The sequence below is a fragment of the Trichogramma pretiosum genome, unplaced genomic scaffold (assembly GCF_000599845.2).
Source record: "Trichogramma pretiosum strain Unisexual culture from Peru unplaced genomic scaffold, Tpre_2.0 scaffold98, whole genome shotgun sequence".
Taxonomy (NCBI): domain Eukaryota; kingdom Metazoa; phylum Arthropoda; class Insecta; order Hymenoptera; family Trichogrammatidae; genus Trichogramma; species Trichogramma pretiosum.
The window spans coordinates 230,814-252,075 of record NW_019641709.1 but is presented as its reverse complement, the minus strand read 5'-3'; the positions used below and the strand labels follow the sequence as shown (position 1 = coordinate 252,075).

The 21,262-nt window shown below is 39.1% G+C and overlaps 2 protein-coding genes across 5 annotated transcripts in view; one reads left to right on the top strand and one right to left on the bottom strand.

Annotated features, from left to right (window-relative positions):
- LOC106649168 (potassium voltage-gated channel protein eag) overlaps window positions 1-21,262 on the top strand; it is a 127,969-nt gene that overhangs the window by 83,927 nt on the left and 22,780 nt on the right. For 2 of the 4 annotated variants that reach the window (XM_023463151.1, XM_023463150.1), the window contains exons 4-11: window positions 2,798-2,898; window positions 3,591-3,723; window positions 7,042-7,310; window positions 8,212-8,304; window positions 10,052-10,351; window positions 11,398-11,651; window positions 12,037-12,588; window positions 13,230-13,593. In XM_023463151.1, coding sequence (XP_023318919.1) covers window positions 2,798-2,898; window positions 3,591-3,723; window positions 7,042-7,310; window positions 8,212-8,304; window positions 10,052-10,351; window positions 11,398-11,651; window positions 12,037-12,588; window positions 13,230-13,593 — 2,066 coding nt within the window. Of the gene's footprint in view, window positions 1-2,797; window positions 2,899-3,590; window positions 3,724-7,041; window positions 7,311-8,211; window positions 8,305-10,048; window positions 10,352-11,397; window positions 11,652-12,036; window positions 12,589-13,229; window positions 13,594-21,262 lie in introns of all 4 variants that reach the window. The other 2 variants (XM_023463153.1, XM_023463152.1) reach the window with 2 other exon arrangements.
- On the bottom strand, window positions 14,598-16,981 carry LOC106649159 (TLD domain-containing protein 1). The gene is made up of 2 exons (XM_014366438.2): window positions 16,308-16,981; window positions 14,598-16,225 (listed from the first exon to the last, which is right to left on the bottom strand). Exon 2 carries the CDS (start codon window positions 16,223-16,225, stop codon window positions 14,900-14,902), a length of 1,326 nt encoding a protein of 441 aa, XP_014221924.1. The 5' UTR covers window positions 16,308-16,981; the 3' UTR covers window positions 14,598-14,899.

The window sequence follows — 21,262 nt, the reverse complement described above, 5'->3', positions numbered from 1 at the left end:
AAAAACAAAAAACAACTATTCACGTGTATGCAGGAGTTGAAAAAAAAGGGGAGTGAGAGGCAAAAAAGCCAAGTCTAGGTAGCAGCGGCACATATACAGCTGATGCAGCTCTCGTATACACGTATATGGAGGAGACGCGCGCTGCAGCGTGCCAAAAGAGATTGATGTACAGCCTCTCTGCCTAGCTGCCTCCGCGTTGTTGTAGTAGCACATGCATATATACACGAGCGGTATATATATAGGGGATGCCTCGCGAGTCTCGAGCATCAATCCTTGCTCGCGCGCACGGCTATACACGTATGCTTGCTGGCGCGGGGGAGGGTGAGGCTCTGCGACTGTTATACATGCCTATCTCTCTCTCTCTCTCTCTCTTTCCCTCTGCCAGTGACCCCAGCATCACTGCCGCAGCTGATCCGAGGACGAAATTTCATAACCAAACCCTTTCTCATTCAACGACGACGACGAGGCACGTAGATCAGCGTGTAATATCCGCTGCTGCTGCTTTTTTTTGTTATTCATCGGCTCGTGTTTGTGTATGTGTGTGTTGTTTTTGCGGCCTCGAGGATTATTCGATCTGCGGCGAATGTGGAATGTAAAAACGATGCGTGCAGCATAACAAACAGCGAATCTTATATTGGAAATGCAACTTTTGTTCTTTTTATTCTCTATGATAATATGTAGCCGTGTTTAATTGACCAAGTGCTCGCTGCGACGAACGATATTTTATGATTAAAAATCCTACGTGCTTACAAACGTATAAATAGGAACGAAAGGGGAGAAAAAAAAGTCCCGTTCAACTACCGCGCAAAAAAGAGGATGGATATACCAGCTGATATCTCGCGTTTGATACGCGCGAGTCACCTGCAGCCGCTGTTGCGCTCGAGGCGATCCACTATTATACACGTAGCGCAGTGCATCGTCAAAAGAGCTGGTCTTATATAATGAAAGCTCTCTCGCATTAGCCGTGAGGTACTTACAGCTCGAGCTGCAGCAGTCTCTTTGTGAGCTACTTCCATCGCGCGCAAATTTATATTACCTACTAAAGATCCGATCAATTGTAATTCATCGTTCGTTTCCTTTTTCTATTTTTTTTATTGTCAGATGCGGAAACTCCTATAGAGGCCGCAAAGGAGAAGGATCGATATTTCTGGTCGCGCGCGCGTGCGATCTACTTAGTTTAATGGGGGGAGCCTCTCTCTCTCTGCGCGCGGATTTCCGGATTTATTTATTTTCGTCACGGTCGAAGGCGAAGCGCGTGTCGCGTTGGATTAAAGCTCGGCTCTCTGCATTGAAAGTATTATAAACTCGGCACTTCGTCCATGTATATATAATAATACATTTCGAGGAGATTGGAGCGTTTAATAATTTCGACGTGCCGCTCTCCGGCTTGCCTGGTTTTTTTTTTTTTTTTGCTACTCGGTGGCACACGACAACGAGTTGTGTATTAAAGTATTGCCGGAGAGAAGAAAGATTTTGTTGGCGAATTTATAATTTTGAGGAAAATTAACTCCAAATGAATAATTATGCGCATGAAATTAAAAACAATACAATTTTAATAAAATGTCATATCGCTTTCATATAGTAAGACGGATTCGACCGTTTGTGGGTTGTGGCAATGCGACATCTACAGTCAATGAGTTAACTATCTAGATTATATAAACTTGTGATTTATTTGGGTTTTCGACTTGTTTCATGCTTCGCATTCTATATCGAAAGGCAACTATTGACCATATTAGAATGTAACAATATGAACTAATTCGGACCAGAATTTTTTCATTTTTTAAGAATCTTTACCTTATAAAATCGATTTTATAAATAAATTTCATAAATGAAATTAAAGATTAAATAAAGACTAACTTTTAACCGCTGCAGATCCATCAAAAACAGTCCGATAGGCCTCAAAATTTCTAAAATTTTCTTTCTCCGATGTATTCTTCAATTTCAATATTAATTTTTGCTATGTCACACTTCGCTTGTTTTAATTTATATTTAGAAGTAGTAGAGTACGTAATATTTTCTTTTCCTCCTCCTCCATCTTCTTATTTCCTAATTATCATTGCTCGAGTGAGCAACATAAACTCGTTAAAAAGATCTTTTTAATCTCTCTCTCTTTTAGCTGTTAGCGCAACCGTGCACAAGCCAAAGGGAAGATTTCTCAAATCCGAAAACTTGCAAGGTTTCCTTCTCTATCCTCCTCCTCCTTCTCATCCACCAGAGAGACGCGGGAAAAGTTCGAACTCGTTGGCATTAATAATTGCGACGACGCCAGGAGAAAGAGTCGAAAAGCTAAACAATGGCTCATTGTCGACAGTTTTGCGTCGTCGCGTACGTAAAAAGGTTACCTTATCAGTGGATATATATATTAAATTACTTCGTTCGGAGTCGCCGCAGTCAAGGATTTATACAGACGTACAAATATATATAGCTAGACAAAAAGAGACACAGATACACGCGGGAGGTATAGGGGAGCTTTTTGGGGAGTATCGTCGAGGGAAAGACGATAAATAAGATAACTTTTGCCACGAGTTGCTGCTGCTGCTACTCTGCCCCGCGGGGACGGGTATAATCTTGATATTTCGGTATCCCGAATTAATATTATATATAGGACTTTAAACTTTCGCCAGATGAGGATTGATATTTCCTCGGCTTATGAGCAGTGCGCATACGTATATCTAAGAATTTACTTTGATTAAAAGGATAAATTGTTTTTCGAAACTTTTCGAAACGATACGCCAAAAGTCAAGAGTATACAATCAAAACTAATTCTTTTTCTTCTCTCTCTGCTTCTCTGTTACAGCCGACAGTAGTTTTCTATTGGCCAATGCACAGATCGTCGACTTTCCAATCGTCTACTGCAACGAGAGCTTCTGCAAGATATCCGGCTACAATCGCGCCGAGGTTTGTCATATCGCTTTATATAAATTCGCCCTCGTCGGCGAACACACACACACACACACGTATATAATATTTAACGTCGTAAGCAAAACCGCCGCTGCGAACCGAGACTACTGCCAAAATTCGCCTAGATCTTGGGGTCTAGATTTACTAGAGAGAGAGAGTAACTTTACTGCCAATATCTCGCGAAAACAATTTATCTGCGGTGTTTGCGGGCACGTAGCACGGTTGAGGAGTGAGGTCAAACTTTCTCTCTCTCTCTCTCTCTATTTCTCTTCCCCATCTCTCGCGTTACGTGTGTGTGTTTGCGAACGTGTGTTTGTGCCCTGCCATACACAAACGAGATCCTCTCTACGTTTTTTGCTCGTTAAGTAATTTTTTTCCGCCCGCGCGCGTATAGTATACAAACTGCACACTGTATAGGACCGCCTCGGCAAACTCGGCAAAGCGGAGACAATTTAGCTCGCAGATTAACGTTAGCTCTAAATATCCTTTTTTTTTGGATTTGTTTGTTCGTTGGCTCGTTTGCTTTAGTTTTTTTATTTGTCTCTTTCATTTTGAAACACACGTTGACGCGAATAAATACATTCTCATTTTTCTCATTCGGATCAAAATGCATCGACTTGAAATAACACGTACGATACAATTTCTTCTGTGTAGCTCACACGCTCGTGTACTTTTTTCTGTCCTCGCAGGTAATGCAAAAATCATGTCGATGCAGCTTCATGTACGGCGAGCTCACCGACAAGGAGACCATAGCTCGCATCGAGGAGTGCCTCGAGGGACAGATTTGCGACCAATTCGAGATTTTGCTTTACAAAAAGAACAGTGAGTATTGCCCGAGAGAGCTACTATATATCTATACATATACATGTATTTGCGCGCGCGCGCGAACGATCGATATTTCTCAAACACTTTATATCTTTTATCTCTCTCACTATCTTTCCTTTTCTCGCCTATACTCGTGTATATTTACCGACGCGTTGACAAATTTAACGCGCGCCGTCGCTTGAAACTAAACAAACGTATAAACACGAGACTCTCTCGATTGTGTACAATTTTCCACGCGCGCACACACACAGACAATTACACGTTCCAAGTAGTGCGACCACACGTTTGGTCGGACACGGCTAATTTTCGCACGTATATATGATACAAATTAATAAGCCTGAGTACGGTGCGCTTCACTTTCTAAATTATGTTTTCCACTCACACACAAACGCAAACACAAACAAATAAACGAACAAACAGACGAACAATTTGTGCAAAGCCACACGTAATAATGCGTGTGCGTGTGCGGTGTAACGTTTCAACTCGTTGGCGAAAATTATAATGAACGACGACGACCGATACTGTGTGCCCGCACGTTTGTTATTATGTTGTTCGATGTTGCTATATATTTACGCACACAGTTACATTATGCATATTATCAATTCTCTATCTCGTACTCCACACACATATCCACATGTCGAGTGAAAAAACATTTTTATACATAATACACAGACAGACAAGCATTTAATAAATAAATGAATAAATAAATGATAAAAATAACACTCGCGAGTGTAAAAAGTAGCTAAGCAAGAAAATCAAAAAAAAAAAAAAAAATCACCAGCTGATCGTTGTTTTCTTTCTTTTTGTCTTGTTTCAAGGTACCCCACGAGGTAAATGCGCACAAATATCTAACTCTGAGAGCAAAATTATATCCTGTAAGTTCCTGCGGTTTAAGCGAGCGAGAGTCCCCGAGCTCGAAGCGCGATCTGCCACTGCACCGACCCAAGATATATCTCGTTATATTAACTTGACTCTTTCTTTCCTTGTCTCTTGTTTTATTTTTTTCTTACTTTTACTTTTATACTTTATATCTGCTACTGTGTATAATATACAATATATAGTAGAGTACAAACCAGTAAAACTGCTACAACTGCCTTTACTAATACTATTATATCGTAGCGTATATATATTATATAATAATAACTTGCTTCGGATGCGTTGCAGGCTCGAGCGACGGGAAAAGTTTATGAACAATAAAAGATTAAGAAAATTTTAAATTCCTCCTCTCTAAATAGTGCCGTAGTACGCAGAAGCGGCAAAACTCTTTTAATCTCTCTCTCTCTCTTTATCTCTATATCTATCTCTCTTTTATCTCTATGCTCTCGTCTCGTATTATCTTACTACTGTTCTTAAAACCCTTCATAGCAATTTATCTAATTAACTCCTTCTTTTTTTTTATTATTAATTTGTGTGTTGTATCAATAATATATATTACGTAACATATATATCGTATTTTAATATTGAATCCAGTGTAGACGCGTGTGAGTGTGTGTGTGTGTGTGTGTGTTTTTTCCCTCTTGTCGTAAATACACATCCGTCATCTCTCTCATATGCATACCAATATAATAAATCACATCGATACTGCGGCGCACGAACAAATAACTGCTGCTGCCGCTGCTATTTCGAAATAATGAATGCCATTGGAAATTCAAAAGTCACTCGTCAAGGGTGGGAGAGCGAGCGAGCCACGTCCAATATATAATGTCCACACAGAACCGCAGCAGCGTGGCATCGGCAGCGGCCGAAACAATCGATATTATTCAAATAATCTTTGAATGATTTATAGACTATCGGACGTTTCGGATGACACACATATTATGCGCGCATTAAAATTTGTATCAGTATGTCGAGAGGACCGGAGCCGCTGCTAACTGTCGACCACACGATGTGCATTCATATTATTGTTATTATTATTATTATTATTATTATTATTATTTACGCAAATATCGACTGAATTTTGATTAATTCGCGGGGATAATTTCGGAAAAATGTTTTTTACTTTTCACTCGATCAACGTTGACCCGTCGTCATATCGCCGCGCGCGTCGATTAATATAATCGCATCTCTCTTCACTCGTGCGCCAAAATTCCGATCGATTGATATAATACGATCTTTAAAAATAAACTTTCGTCCAGTGATCTTTATTAGTCGCTTGGCTAAATATAAATGATTCACGCGTGCGGCGGCGGCGGCGGCGGCGAACAATGAAACTTTCGACAAAGTGAATTTTCTTTTTTCTTCTGCTTTTTTTTCGCCAAGTCGAGATGTATACACACAGAGAGTGTATGTATTATATGGAGACGACGCGGGTGCGGGCGGGTGAGCAAAAAGTTCAGCTTTCGAGGATAGAAGTAGGTCGGGTATATACCTACACACATACATACTCCTCCTCCACCTCCTCCTCTTCGTCTTTTTTTTTCTTTCTTTATTCATTCGACTGCTACTACTACTACTACTACAACTACACGCGTAGGGCCAGTGTACCCTACTATACTATACTCAAAGGGGGCAACGGCTGCTGCGCAAATTCCTTCCTCTTTTCATTCGCACACACATACATACACACGAAGATAGATCTCCGCCACAGACCAACAATCACTCCTCTTTTTCTTCATCTTCTTCTTTTTTTTGTCACTCGATCTTCGCGCTCTTTCTCTCTCTCTCTCTCTCTCTCTCTCTCTCTCGCCACCCACCACCACCGTCTGGATTGATTAAGACGCTGTATAATAATCTCTAATTAACCCTTAGGCTCTCTACCCATTGTTTACCCCTTCTTTTCTCTTGTACATATAATGATCCTTTGATTTGTGTGTGTCTGTGCATTATTATTAAAGTACCGAAGCAGAGTAAAAAAAAACTTGGTTAAAAAAATTTACACAGCTATATTAAACATTATTATATAGAAGACTTTATATACACACTCGTTACATCCCTCATACAATGCTGTGGATGCGCCTATAAATAAGCCTATAATTATTATATAGAGAACATGATATCGCTATTATTTAGTTCATAGACCATAAAATATCAACTAATACTCTCATGATATTGTCCATTTATGTGTCTTTGCATTGTGCTTTTATAGTTAAAAAAAAACAAATACGATGCGTAAAACATAGATTATTTTATTTAAATATTAAACTTTGTATTGCGTAATTCGTCGACTGTATAAGACTTCTCGACTATATCTCGATCCTCCTATATATTTTATTCTTCTATATACCAATCATCGAAAAATACAGCATCTAATACCGCACGTTCGTCGCGTGCGTGACGTTCGTCGAATTCTGCTTTTTTTTCCTACCCTCAACGCAGAGACGCCGCTATGGCTGCTGCTGCAAATCGCGCCGATCAAGAACGAGCGGGACCTGGTGGTGCTGTTCCTGCTCACGTTCCGCGACATCACCGCCCTCAAGCAGCCCATCGAGACGGACGACGTCAAGGGCGGCCTGTCCAAGTTCGCCAAGCTGGCCCGCTCGGTGACGCGCTCGAGGTCCGTCCTCGTGTCGCAGTTCAGCTCGCATCTGCCCGCCCTGAAGGATTCCGCCCTGCCGGTGGCCACCAAGCAGTCGCATCTGGGCCACGTAAGTGTGGACGACGATACGATATACAACACGTAGAAGTCTGATATGCAAAAACATGCAGAGATATTCTCGCGATTTATATATAAAACGACGTTATCTCGGCTACTTTTTACGTATCGCGAGATTGCTTTCCTCGAGCTTTTTTTTTATTTAGCGTATATATAGTGATGTATGGAGGCGATAAAGATAAAGCATCTCGCGAGCGCAAGGGAGAGAAAATTTGAAAATTTTCCGATCGTATCTGGGATGAAGCCCGAGGAAAAAAGCTATCCCCAAAAATATAAGCTCTCGTATTTTCATATCGAGTACGTTATTTTGTGTCTTTACTTTATGAAATTGTTACCATTTTAATAAATGATCAATTTTACGGGCGAATTTCGGTGATATTTCGATATTTCACTCGTTGTGATTACTTTCGAATTGAGTAACTTGAAAAATTGATGCTTATTAAATTAATTCAATGAACAAATTCGTCGGATTACTTAGAATTTAACTTTCGTCATTTTGATTTTCACTTGTGGATTATGTCGATAACATCCAGTGGTAGAACTGCTCAACGAATGATTGGAAGAAACGAAGTTTGAAAAGTTTTAGGTCTTACGAAGCCCTATTATTTATAAATAATATTTCGTCATTAAAGATTCGTACACAGCTCGGGCTTTGGAATTCGTTAACGAAACTAATAAACGTAAATTAATTTAAATTTTGCTAATTATGCATTCGTGACTCGCCCACATACTTCTGCTTAACGTATCACAAAATATATTTAAAAAATCGGCAATTTAATGGGATTCGTCGTATTAAACTGTTGAAATAAGAAGATAAAAAAAAATTAGATCGCCCCGCAAACTACTTACAGCTTTTAAAAAAGAACGAATTTTGTGTCTCGTTATGATTAAAGCGCCGGCGAGAAATTTATGGAGTTGCGACGGGCGGCAGGGACGTTGTCGCGGGGCCCGCCGCGGCCGGCGGACTCATGGTCCTGAGCACACCGGTAAGGACTCCTCCCTGATGTGTGTGTGTGTTCGCACATTAATGAACAGAGAGTAAACCAAAATTAAATTAAAGTAAAATTCAATTTAACGTTTACATAACGTACGACTCTGTGTGACGTACGATAAAATATAATAATATTGTTTGCCGTGTGTGTTATTTTTTTATGGAATTATATTTTATTTTGTTATTTTTGTTGTTGTTATTGTTGTGAAGATTGAAGCATGAGGTTTCAAACAGTGACCCCAAATCCTGATCAATGTCATTATGAGCATAAGATTATACATATGGTAGATAATAATTAAGGAATTGTTGAGTTGTTTTTTTTTAAGACATATTTTGGCTGTATATTTCTGAGAACCGCATGATGATTCGTTGATTAATTGTGGTTTGTTAATGTATATAATAATAAAAAAAAAAAAAAAAATACACCGTGAGAAATCTGCCAACGTTCCTGGTAAATGCTTAACATTATCAATGGCCTATTAACCGTTGACCGTTTAAAGTTTATATAAAGCCAATTTGAAAAGACCTGAAAATGAAAATTCAACTGGTTCAAACATTTAGACTAGTTTCGTTATGATACTTGAACGACAGATGGCGAGAGTTTCTTTACCTGCAAATCTGCAAGTGGCAAAGTAAAAACAAATCTATGAACTCGGAGCTTATTCTAAGTACAAGTAGTGACTATGTTATTGTATGTCTATGGTAAATTTGAAAAATATAAAATTAAAAATACCTAATGAAAGAGTGTTTAAAAATAGTAAATTGCACGAACTTTATAAAGTAAAAATAATATCATTTCAATCATTTCAATCAGAAAAAACGTTACACTTGTGGTCAATAGCGTCAATACAATATCCAGTTCCAATGTTGAGCATTTCCAAAACAAGCATATATGATGCAAAAAACGGTAAAACGATTTAGTTCTTCTCGATGCGCACACACGTTGACAGATTTCGTGCTGTATTAATGTAAAATTACACGTTTTTTGCATATGGTATAGACTCGACGATCGTCGAATCTCGTTTTATATTATGTGTATATGTACATATTATAGCTCGAATACTCTGGTGTACGATACAGATGTTCGTATTTTGTTGTATGTATATATACATCTGTCGCGATTACGATAAATTTATCTCTCCTTGTTGGCGACGTTACAGCACACAAACGCGCGATATATATTTGCAATAATAAATAGCTCGCGATAGCCCAATTGTTATTTACATCGTGGCGTTATATTTTATCCGACACACAAATCCTAGAGGCCCATCGGATTACATTTTCGCGCGCATTCCATTTTGTACATATTATGTATAAGATTAGGGGGGAGGTATGTATCAAACGAGCCCACGATGTTATTTGTAAAAAAAAATTTTCTCGTATCAAACAGCAACACGTACACATAGAGCCGTGTATGAATTATATGCATATTATTACCATAAAATTACGTTGTAATTAATTATTGTTCGATATATAAGCTGTAAGTAGTTACATTCGTATATATACATTATAAATATTATATATGATATACTTTAGCTGTCGAGATTTCAATGTGCGTTGATTGGATTGTTTCTCTTTTTTTTCTGTTATGACGCGATATGTAATTGTTTTTTTTTTTTACACTCGATATTTTAAATCGAGCCGTCGGGAACGATCCACCAAAATTTTCTCTATATTTCTTTCATCCTTCGCATGCGATTTCCTCTGCACCCACCGACTGACTTCGATCACACCACCAGCAGATGATGTCGCTGAGCGGCGACGTGATGCCGCAGTATCGGCAGGAGGCGCCCAAGACGCCGCCCCACATCCTCCTGCACTACTGCGCCTTCAAGGCCATCTGGGACTGGATCATACTCTGCCTGACCTTCTACACGGCCATCATGGTGCCCTACAACGTCGCCTTCAAGAACAAGACGAGCGAGGACGTGTTTCTGCTGGTCGTCGACACGATCGTCGACGTCATCTTCTTCATCGACATCGTGCTGAACTTTCACACGACTTTCGTGGGCGCCGGCGGCGAGGTCGTGTCCGATCCCAAGGTGAGCTGTGCACCCGTGATAAAAATAATATTTTCCATTATAATTAATGTGCCCATAAAAAACATGGAACAAAATTTTTCCGCTTACTTAAACAGATACAAAGGTACTCGCTATCTGGCGGAGAAAAATGATTTTAATTTCTACTCAATTCTCTTACGTATCTTGTGAAACTAATGCAAAAAATAAATAATTATTAAAACATTGGATTTTTCCTCAGAATATTTGAATTTGAAAATAGAAATTTTTTTTATTTATTATTTTTATTCCATAATATTCAACAATTTTTAATCGAGTCATAAGAACTTTTAAACAAATTTAAGAATGATTAAAATGGCTAAGTCAAGTTGTTTTTTCAGTTGATTACTATGGATCAATGGAAATATACCATATTAATAATTTGCCAGACATTAGTGCAAACTATATAATATTCTTACAAAAACCAAAAACCAGACACTTTTTAATTTAAAATTACGACGATTCAAACCATTTTTCCAAAATATCTATAAATTTTGACAACTTCAAAGCTAAACTTCAAGTTTTTAATTGTCAAGATAAAATTGCAATTGTTTTATAATTTTACAAGTAAATTTCCGGGTATTGGTACTGTCACCCACATATGGAAATTGCATTTTCATGACATTTTTTACAGTTTATATAAAATAAATAAATCAGTAAGGTATACGCCCCTATTTTCGATCAGTTAGGCCCTAATTTCGATCAAATTTAAATCAATTTTTTATACAGGATTGAAACTTGATATCTGATTTGGAATACTGTATTTCTGTTGAAGATGTTCGATTCATCCAGCCAATTAATAAAAAAAAAAAAATTTTCTTACGTACAATTAAGTTGTAAATATTAATTATTGATCGACTATGGGGACATGATCGAAAATAGGGGCATATACCTTACTGATAAATTCATTTTTAACGAAGTCATTATGTAAAAAAAAAGTACTTCAAATCTTCATCAAGTTCAAGACTTTTCTTCAAACAACGCAGATGAGTTGATAATTGTTCATTCATCGTTCCTTTCTCTTCGCTCAGGTGATAAGAATGAACTATCTGAAGTCGTGGTTCATCATCGATCTGCTGTCCTGCCTGCCCTACGACGTGTTCAACGCCTTCGACCACGACGAGGACGGCATCGGCAGCCTGTTCTCGGCCCTCAAGGTCGTCCGTCTGCTGAGGCTCGGCCGGGTGGTGCGCAAGCTCGACCGCTACCTCGAGTACGGCGCGGCGATGCTCATACTCCTGCTCTGCTTCTACATGCTCGTCGCCCACTGGCTCGCCTGCGTTTGGTAAAATAAAAAACAGAGAGACAGACTTTTTTTGATAATATTTATTGATATCGATATTGATATTGATTCAATGATATTGATAATATTTGATAATAAGATTCATAATACTCGATAGACGCGGTGTTGAACTTTTCGCGTTACGCGCGGGGCGTCGATGCGTGCGGGTGGCACGACATCGTGTCCGCGAGGCATGAAAGTATAAAAAAACTTTTCTCTCTCTCGCTCTCTCGGCATGCAAATCTCATTGACTCGGTACAAAAGAAAGTATATACGTATAGCGACGGAGAACAAAAGTTTTACTCGACTACATTATACTCGGCAATGAAAAAACTTTACCGCGCGAGCTCTTAATCGTTTTTCTAACTCTTTTTTTTTCTTTACACAGGTACTCGATCGGCCGATCGGACGCCGACGCCGGTGTCCAGTACTCCTGGCTCTGGAAGCTCGCCAACGTCACCCAGTCGCCCTACAGCTATCTCTGGACCAACGCCAGTACCGCGCCCGAACTCGTCGCCGGCCCGCCGCGTCGCACCATGTACGTCACCGCCCTGTACTTCACCATGACCTGCATGACCTCGGTGGGTTTCGGCAACGTCGCCGCCGAGACCGACAACGAGAAGATCTTCACCATCTGCATGATGATCATCGCCGCCCTACTCTACGCCACGATATTCGGTCACGTGACGACGATAATCCAGCAGATGACCTCGGCCACGGCCAAGTATCACGACATGCTGAACAACGTGCGCGAGTTCATGAAGCTGCACGAGGTGCCGAAGGCCCTGAGCGAGCGCGTCATGGACTACGTGGTCAGTACCTGGGCCATGACCAAGGGCCTGGACACGGACAAGGTGCTGAACTACTGTCCGAAGGACATGAAGGCGGACATATGCGTGCATCTCAATCGCAAGGTCTTCAACGAGCATCCGGCTTTTCGGTGCGTTGGATTTTTCATAATTACCCGACTTTATGATGTTTAATATGAACAACTAGTTTACGTGATTTTTACCTTAAAATTTAGCTCTATTAGCAAATGAATATCAGGAAAGATTGATCATTTGGAAAGTTTGATTTTCATCGAGCTCGATTTTCAGTTGAAAAAAATCCAGCTACGGATAATTTAAAATCGAGCTACTGTTGTGCAGTCAAATACTTACATGAAAATAGTGGAATTACATGTACATTTGGATCTTGAAATCGATATGTTAACAGACACGGAGTGGTGTATATTTCATATGAAAAAGCTGAAACTGAAACTTAAGTTGAAATGAAACTACCTGTGGAGCTCTTTGTAGATTTTCACATAAATTCATAGTCAAAATACTCATGAAAATCTGCTATTTGTATTTTGACTTGTATATCCATATGAAAATCGTCATGAAGTAGAGGAATTTCTATGTAGATTTCCATATGGAATTCCAGGTCGAAAAATTCATAGTGACTTTTAGTTAAGAGAGAGTTCATATTTTTGTAGATTTCCATTAAATCAACGTGGAAATTCACTCGAAATCCAGCTTTTAAAAAGACTAAACCTCCAGATCGTTTCTTTATTCATAATTATTTACCCCCTCTGCACAGATTGGCTTCGGACGGCTGCCTGCGAGCCCTGGCGATGCACTTCACCATGTCGCACAGCGCCCCGGGCGATCTGCTCTATCACACGGGCGAGTCCATCGACTCGCTCTGCTTCATCGTGACGGGCAGCCTCGAGGTCATACAGGACGACGAGGTGGTGGCGATCCTCGGCAAGGGCGACGTGTTCGGCGACTCGTTCTGGAAGGACAGCGCCGTCGGCCAGAGCGCCGCCAACGTGCGAGCCCTCACCTACTGCGATCTGCACACGATCAAGCGCGACAAGCTGCTCGAGGTGCTGGACTTTTATCAGGCGTTCGCCAACTCGTTTGCCCGCAATCTGATACTCACTTATAATCTTAGGCACAGGGTGAGTATAATATATAACACAGCAAAAGTTCTCAAGTTTCGAAAAAATGTTGTTGCTTTTTTTTATTTCTTACTATATGCGTAAATATAATATAATGATATAATTTTTAACAATGAGACTTCGTATTTAATAATTCGGTGCATTCGGAAAAATTCTCTCTTCTTTAAGTATAGAGCAATAACAAATATACACATTGAAAATAGACAATAATTAATATAAAACAAATAACAGCGATTTAAAAAGTGAACCAGTAGAAGGCCAGTTCTCGCGTTCGTCGAAAAATAGTAAAAAGACTTCATTTTATATAATATATATAATTCGCCAAAGTAAGCCAATCGTATAATAGTATTAATAGTAGTAGTATGAAAAAACACATATACAGTTTTACCGATGATGCGTAACACATCTATTTATGTTTCGTCGAAAATATCTCGTTAACGTTAGTTTGTTTCAAACACGATTTATCAGAAATTAACTTTGTACAATATGCTTTTTATATTTTATATATAACTATACATTCATCGCGTGTACACCTAGTCGTTATTCGTCGCGAAAATATTGAACTTCAATCTGACGGACATACTTTTCCATTTAAAAAGTTACATCGAATAAAAATTCGTTCCACAGTGATTCGATAGTTCGGTGCGTGCTTGTATAGATTGTGTATATAGAGACGTGTATATAGAAATATACCCAGTTTACATATATATACGATTCGTTATTGGAAAACTCCGCGAAGAGCGCCAAAAGTTTTCGCACACACTGCAGCTCGCAGCGAATTCAAAAGCAGTCATAAATCTGTTCGTTCTGAACTCTTGATACATCATGCAACGACTTCTCTCTCTCTCTCTCTCACTCACTCACTCTAATTATATATCTATATACCATTCGTCGGATATAAATCTCACTTCGCGCATTAGGAATATCGACCCGATGCTTTAAAATTGTGACCGAATAATCTCTCAACACGATTACATTCGTTTTCTAGTGTTACATTTTTCTTCTTTTTTTTTGGTAAATGTCTCGTATAATACATTTCGTTACATGGCACAGACTCGAAGCCAAGTATCCATGGCTGTCCTACAACTATTTTCTTTCATTGATTTCTTTGTATACATAAGGTACTAAAATGGATCAAAAATATGATTTAGCTATTTTAATTCTTTTTTGATTGAATTGATTGTACCTTTTTTTTTTACTTGCAATTGTAGATGTCTTGCAACAAATTCATAGTTTAGAGAGAAATCTTAAAAAGACAAGTTTTGACACATACTTCAGCACACTAATTATTCAGAAAATATATAGCTTATTTCTCGCGCTTCTTCTCTCTCAATCCATCACTGTGCATGGTTTTGCCAGCCAGTTCTAATATTACTTTTGAAGTGGGATCTTGATCCAGGATAGAATCTCGTTCTTCTTCCAACTCGGGAGGTGGGCCAACACCCCATACTTCCAAATGCTTCACTTTGAAATTTTCCTTGCCGCTCAGTTGAATGTAATCTTTGAACGTCATGCAAGATACGCTTGATTTTCCAGTACCGTATTCGCAATCCAACCACAGGCCAGGATAATTCAACTGGCCTCCCATTAGCAATCCGTTGGGCATTGTATTTTGATGAATATTTAGATACTGAAAGTGGGTATTGTAACCGGTAGCTGGAAAAGTCAGAATTTGAGGTTCTAATTGAAACAGAAAGCAAGATTGATTTCCTGTGAACTTTGGCGACAGAGCCCAGTTACTGGGGGCAAAGCCACCAAAAACATGATCGTCACTGTCCTGCAATATGATGATAGTGGCACCCTGCATCGTTATTCTTCCCAGCATCGTGGAGAAAGACTCTCCATGAACTTGACTAGAGAACAAAAAACGCCACTCGTTTCTCAACTCGTGCGGCAGGCTCAGATTCAAGAACAGTACGTCGCCCAGTCCCAGTATGCTGGGAAAGTGTGGAATATTTTCCAACCCTTTGCACAGTGGCAACAGGTTGAGCTCATTCAATCTACTGGAGGCGTTTTTGTCGCCCTTCTTCTGGGAGACGAGAAACAGGCACTGAAAAACGTGTGATTGTATGTCCTTGAAGGTGGCCGCCTGTCTGAACCAGACCTCGATCTGGTCGCAGGTGAGCGTGTCGCCGTACTTGACCAGCTCCTCGCACAGCGTCCTCGAGCGCATGCTGATCCTGCGCTTGTTCACGGTGCAGCCGATGCTGCTCCAGGTGTGAAAGTGCGGATTCGCGCAGTTCTTCTGCAGGGTGAGATACGAGTTAATGGTGGCCTGGAGATACTGCAGAAACGTGGCCGTCGCGATCTCGTACTTGGGCTCATCCTCGGCCAAGCCGGTGAACACGAGGCTGGTGCGCTCGTCCGAGCTGCCGCGCACCGCGTACACGTACAGGCGGCCGAGGCTCTCGCCGTTCACCGCCGAGCAGCGTTTGCCCGGCTCGTGACACAGGAAGCGCACGACGAACTGCAGGAGTGCGTCGTCGAGATGCACCGACCAGTGCTTGAATATGTCCTCGCGCTTGATCGAGCCCGAGCTCCTCGACATGGTCTTGAAGAGGCTCTCGACCAGGGTGAGCTCCTCGGACGACAGAATGTTGGAGCTGGCCGAGCGACTCGATGCGTGACCCATCTGTTGTTAAAAAAAAAACAAAACGAACGTGCATTGAGTCTCGCGAAGATGTCAATTAGGAAAATTAATTGCGCGAGATTACCTTGACACGAACGATCCATAAAACGACGAGTCGAATGCGAACGGAGACTTCCTCGAGACTAGTCACTCGAGTGTCAGGTGGTCGTGATAAGACACCAACACGTAGCTGATGCGTCGTCTGCTAGCTAGCTGCTATTATTCTTCGATGACAGCAGCAGCAGCGACGCAACATCGGGTAATGATGTATCACGAAATCAAAAATAAAGAAAACAACAACAACAACAACAGAGACGAGCTCGGTAAAATTTTGAGGTTACTCATGGACTGTCTCTCCCTCTCTCTTTGTTGTGTTTCTATACATATAAAGATGTTCACAGTTTCGCAGCAGCAGCACGAATACGGTGACGAGCACAACACACACACATAGCTATGTAGTATTTATATTATCGTCTGCTAAATTCGCGCCAAACGGAGTGCAGTAGCAGCACGAGCAGACTGCAGGTCATGCATATGCGTGTGCTGCTGCTGCTGTCTCGGCCACTGTGTCACGAGCTGCTATGCAATTTGTGCATGCCACGGGAGGAGATTTTAGTCGGTCTGCACTGCTATAAGCCAGACGTTATCGAGCGATAGTGCCGCGCGTGCGTCGCGGCCTCGTGCAGTCAGCAGCCAGTATATGACGTCGCGTACACGGCCGCGCAGCTTTTGAATCGTTCAAAAGTGCATAGCTGCTGTAGATGTATAATAATGATGCTGGCTCTCAGCGATCGAACTGTATAGGTACCGCGTTTAACGGTTGTCGTAGTAAGTATATAGATGCGCCTATTGCTAATTCGAGAGGTATTCTCGAATTTTGTGCGATGTAGAGGTGTGTGTGTGCAGTGTCTAACTCTTCGGAGGAAGTCTCGAGGACGGAGTAATTGATTTGCAATGTAGCGTCGCGAGGAGCGAAAATTCGATTGATACCCAGCGTCTACATACGTTGGTCGCACAAAAGCGAGATGGAAAAAAAATCTTTCAAGCACCCTGATTACAAACTTTACAGCGTGATTATAGTTTAGAAAAAAAACATTTCAGTTTGCCTGAATTATACTTTTGGCAATATATTGGATTTAATTACCATCAAAGCTAAATAATTAATGAATGATGGATTGAAATTAAAAGTAAATGTTTTTGAAATTATTTTACATAGTCCAATTCTGTGAGTCAAGTTTTGTATGGTTTATTATATTCTTGCATATTTACCAATTTATACTCACTTTGTTCTTCAGGAAGTTTTGAATTTTTTCATTTTCATATAATTATAGCATTAATTGGTTCTAAAAACTAAGTAACATTCTTTCAGAGTAGCAGTCATTTAGGCCTTCTCCAATACGTACAACATTTCTAAGTTCTTTGTCTCATTGCATAAATAGGCACAGTTAAAATAATTGTAACAAGATTATAAACCTTCAATGCTTAGCATTTAATACATTTAATATACCTGTCATAGGTGCCATTGTAGTATTTTAAATCATTATATTAGTTAATTATAGTGCTATAGTAAAGGGTTTATTTTTTAAGATAGATTTTGCCCACTTCTGTTACCTCAAGCTAAATATACGTGCAATTGGTTTAATAAAAATGACCAAAAGTTGATAATAAATTATGTGAAATTAGGTGTATTTCACTGTGCATACAATCCGTGAAAGCAGATTTTATACTTCATAAAAGGTAGTTTCTATATTCAAAGATATATCTCTCATAATAAAACCTTTAGAGAACTCAATTGACACATCTGATGATTTGGAAACCTGCTACAGGTAGCTTTATTGTATATAATACTAAACATTCAAGGTTTTAGTCTTAAAACAATTTATGAATCTATTTCTAGTTCTAAATGTATAAAAATTAAAAAAAATTGTAAGCCTTTTTCAAGCCCTTAATCCAATAATTTGTAATGCAATCAATTTAACAGTGAATCAGTTAAACCAAGTGGTTATTGATAAAAAATTTTTATTTACATTACATGTGTCACACAGCATTCATAAGTTTAATATAAATTACATGTGTCACACAGCATTCATAAGTTTAATATAAACAACAAACATATTTTAGTGAAATTGAAACATGCGACTGAAACATTATTTCTATTTACTTTTGAATTCTTTTGAAGCCACTTTGCCAAGAAGCATATTACTTTTTTCTTCAATGTTCATTTCCCCATTCATTTGACGAGTAAGAAAATTGATTACCCCTTCTGTTAGGTATTTGGCACAGTGTGCATCAGCTCTATTTAAAATCTCCATAGCATTTTCAGTGGACAAATCTGATACCATTCTCTTCTCGCACTCGTACTTCAATTCCTCCAGTTGATACTTGTCTGCAGCCGACAAAACTTCAGCAGTCAACGAGTACACGCCAGACTCGATATGACCCGTGTAGATGTGTCGTAGCATCTCCACCGCAGCGTCGTGATCGACGTCGATCATGTCGACGGTTTGGGTTTTGCTCTCCAACATTTCGTGGCTGAACATCGCGTTGAATACCGGACTCGCGGCAGCCAGCACGATCCGATGCGCCGGGATCTCCTCTTTGGCTGAGGTTCGCAGTACGACGTCGCTGAACTTCTTATCCAGAAATAAACTGTTGAATTGCAGTTTTGGCTCTGACATTCGGTTGATGTTGTAATTCAGGGGCTTTTGATCTATCGTGGAATCCGTCAATTCGCAACGAAAAGTCAGACTGTGTATGGTTGAAAATTGACCTCGGCTGATGGACAGGTATTCGGCCAAATCCGACACGTCGAACTTGAATATTTCCTTCTCGGTTCGATCCTTGGAAAATGTGCAATGTCCCATGCGGATCTCCATTATCTCGCTGTCCTTTACGACTGCAATGCTGTACTTGCACGGCAATTGTTCCGTGTTCTGTTGTACGCAGCGTAGATTCAAGCATTTACTGCCTGTGCCCTCCATATGGAATTCAAACTTTTTTTCATTGTCTCCAGAAATGAGAAATGCGGGAGACGTCACCACGTCGAATCCTGCGAAATCGTTGTAATGACTTATCACCCATGTATGACTGTTGTCCTCCTTGTTGCTTCGCAATTCACCGGTTGGAAACAAGATCGACATTTTATACAGCTAGAAAAAGCTTGGAGAAATACAATTCACTAAATTCAATCAAAACAAACAGAAAACGTGTGGGGCAGCAGAGATGCGTATGGTCGTACGGAACTGTCGAGACTAAATATAAATGTCGGTGACGCAAACTGGTGCCTGGTGGTGGGTGTTCTAAAACTGATATCAAAACATAATAGTGACCAGCGGGCAGCGCGTGAGAAAAAATTGGCCAAAATTGTAAGTTACAGTCAGTGTCGCGTTCTTTACATTATGACAACTATAAAATACGTTCATGTTAAATCATGTAGCTGGATATTAACGCTTTTTGACTGAATTCATTGTAATGACATTTCTGTAAACGTATAATAATCGCCCTCATCATCTCAGTTATTCAATTTTATTGATTAGATAATTATTCAAGTATTATTGGATTAGATAAGATAGACGACTTAGTGTTGTAGAAGTGAATGGATGTTAATATGTCAGGGATTGATAAATTTACATTCAAATTATATAAAGATTTCAATAAAATAGTATTTTAAATTTACTTTCTTATATATTTATTTCTATGGAAATCAGAGTTATGTTTACTTTATATAGAAGAAAATAATTTCTAGCTGTAGCAGTTATTGATTGTGAAATTTGATTCGCACTGTCAAATTCTATGAGTCAAGTTCTAACATGGTTGATCATTATAATATTATTACATATTTACTCATATTGTTCTACAGGGCTCAAAGAGATTCTAAAATTTTTTAAATTTATATATTTACAGCATTAGCCGGTTTTAAAAACTAAGCAACATTCTTTTAGAAAAGCAGGCACACGAGCCTTTTTCAATGCCTACAACATTTCTAAGTTCTTTACCCAGTTTGATAAATAGACAAAGTTAAAAATATTGATGCAAGATTAAGAACCTTCAATGTTTAGTATCCCATTCATTTAATCTACCTGTTGTAAGACCTTGTGCGATGAATGGAAAGGTGGGTTTGTTAATTCTAGTTCTATAATAAAGGTTTTATTTTGTAAGACAGAATTTCGCCTACTTTTGTTACCAAAAGCTAAGCACATAAGTACAATTGCTTTACTAAAAATGATCAAAAATTGATATTATCTATTTCATTGTTTGTTCAAGCAGTAAAAATTGTAGTGAGGTAGCAATTATGACAAAGTTTCACCAAATAAAAAGTAACTTCATAGAATTCAACAACAGTTTAATAAAGTAATGCAATAATAATATCACAACATTAAATTATATTTTCATGTATTTAACTAAACAGAGTACTTCCCAATAAGATTTTGAAAAAGGACAGCTACGCTTCTTCTTCAAATACATATTTTTGAGCCTTTACTTCTAATATTATAAAAAACGGTAAAAAATTGATAATAGATTCTATTTAATTGTTTGTTCTAGCAGTAAAAGTAACAGTGAGGTATAGCAATTATGGCAAAGTTTCTTCAAATGAAATGTAACCTCATAGAATTCAACAACAATTTAATAAAGTAATGCGATAACTTAGAATCCTGAGTCAGTTAGCTGTATTGTTTCAAACGCTACGCATTGGAGGTCGACTTCAGTGCAATATCACTATAAGTTTTTGTCAATCTTGAAGAAGCTTGTCCACGCTTCTTCTTCAAATACATATTTATGACCTTTTACATTCTAATAATATACAAATAAGCAAAATATATCTATTGCTGTAATTCAATCAATGAAATTGTTGAACACGGAGAATTTTAACAATGAATTTTTATTCTCAGTGCAAAAATAACAAAGTAATAATAGCAAAGTTTTAATTAAACAACAAAATGCGCAGTATGTCGCATTTTTCATCGACGAGTAAGAAAATTACTTAATGAATTAATTACACTTTGAAACAAATCGATTAAGAAGTATATCGCGTTTTTCATC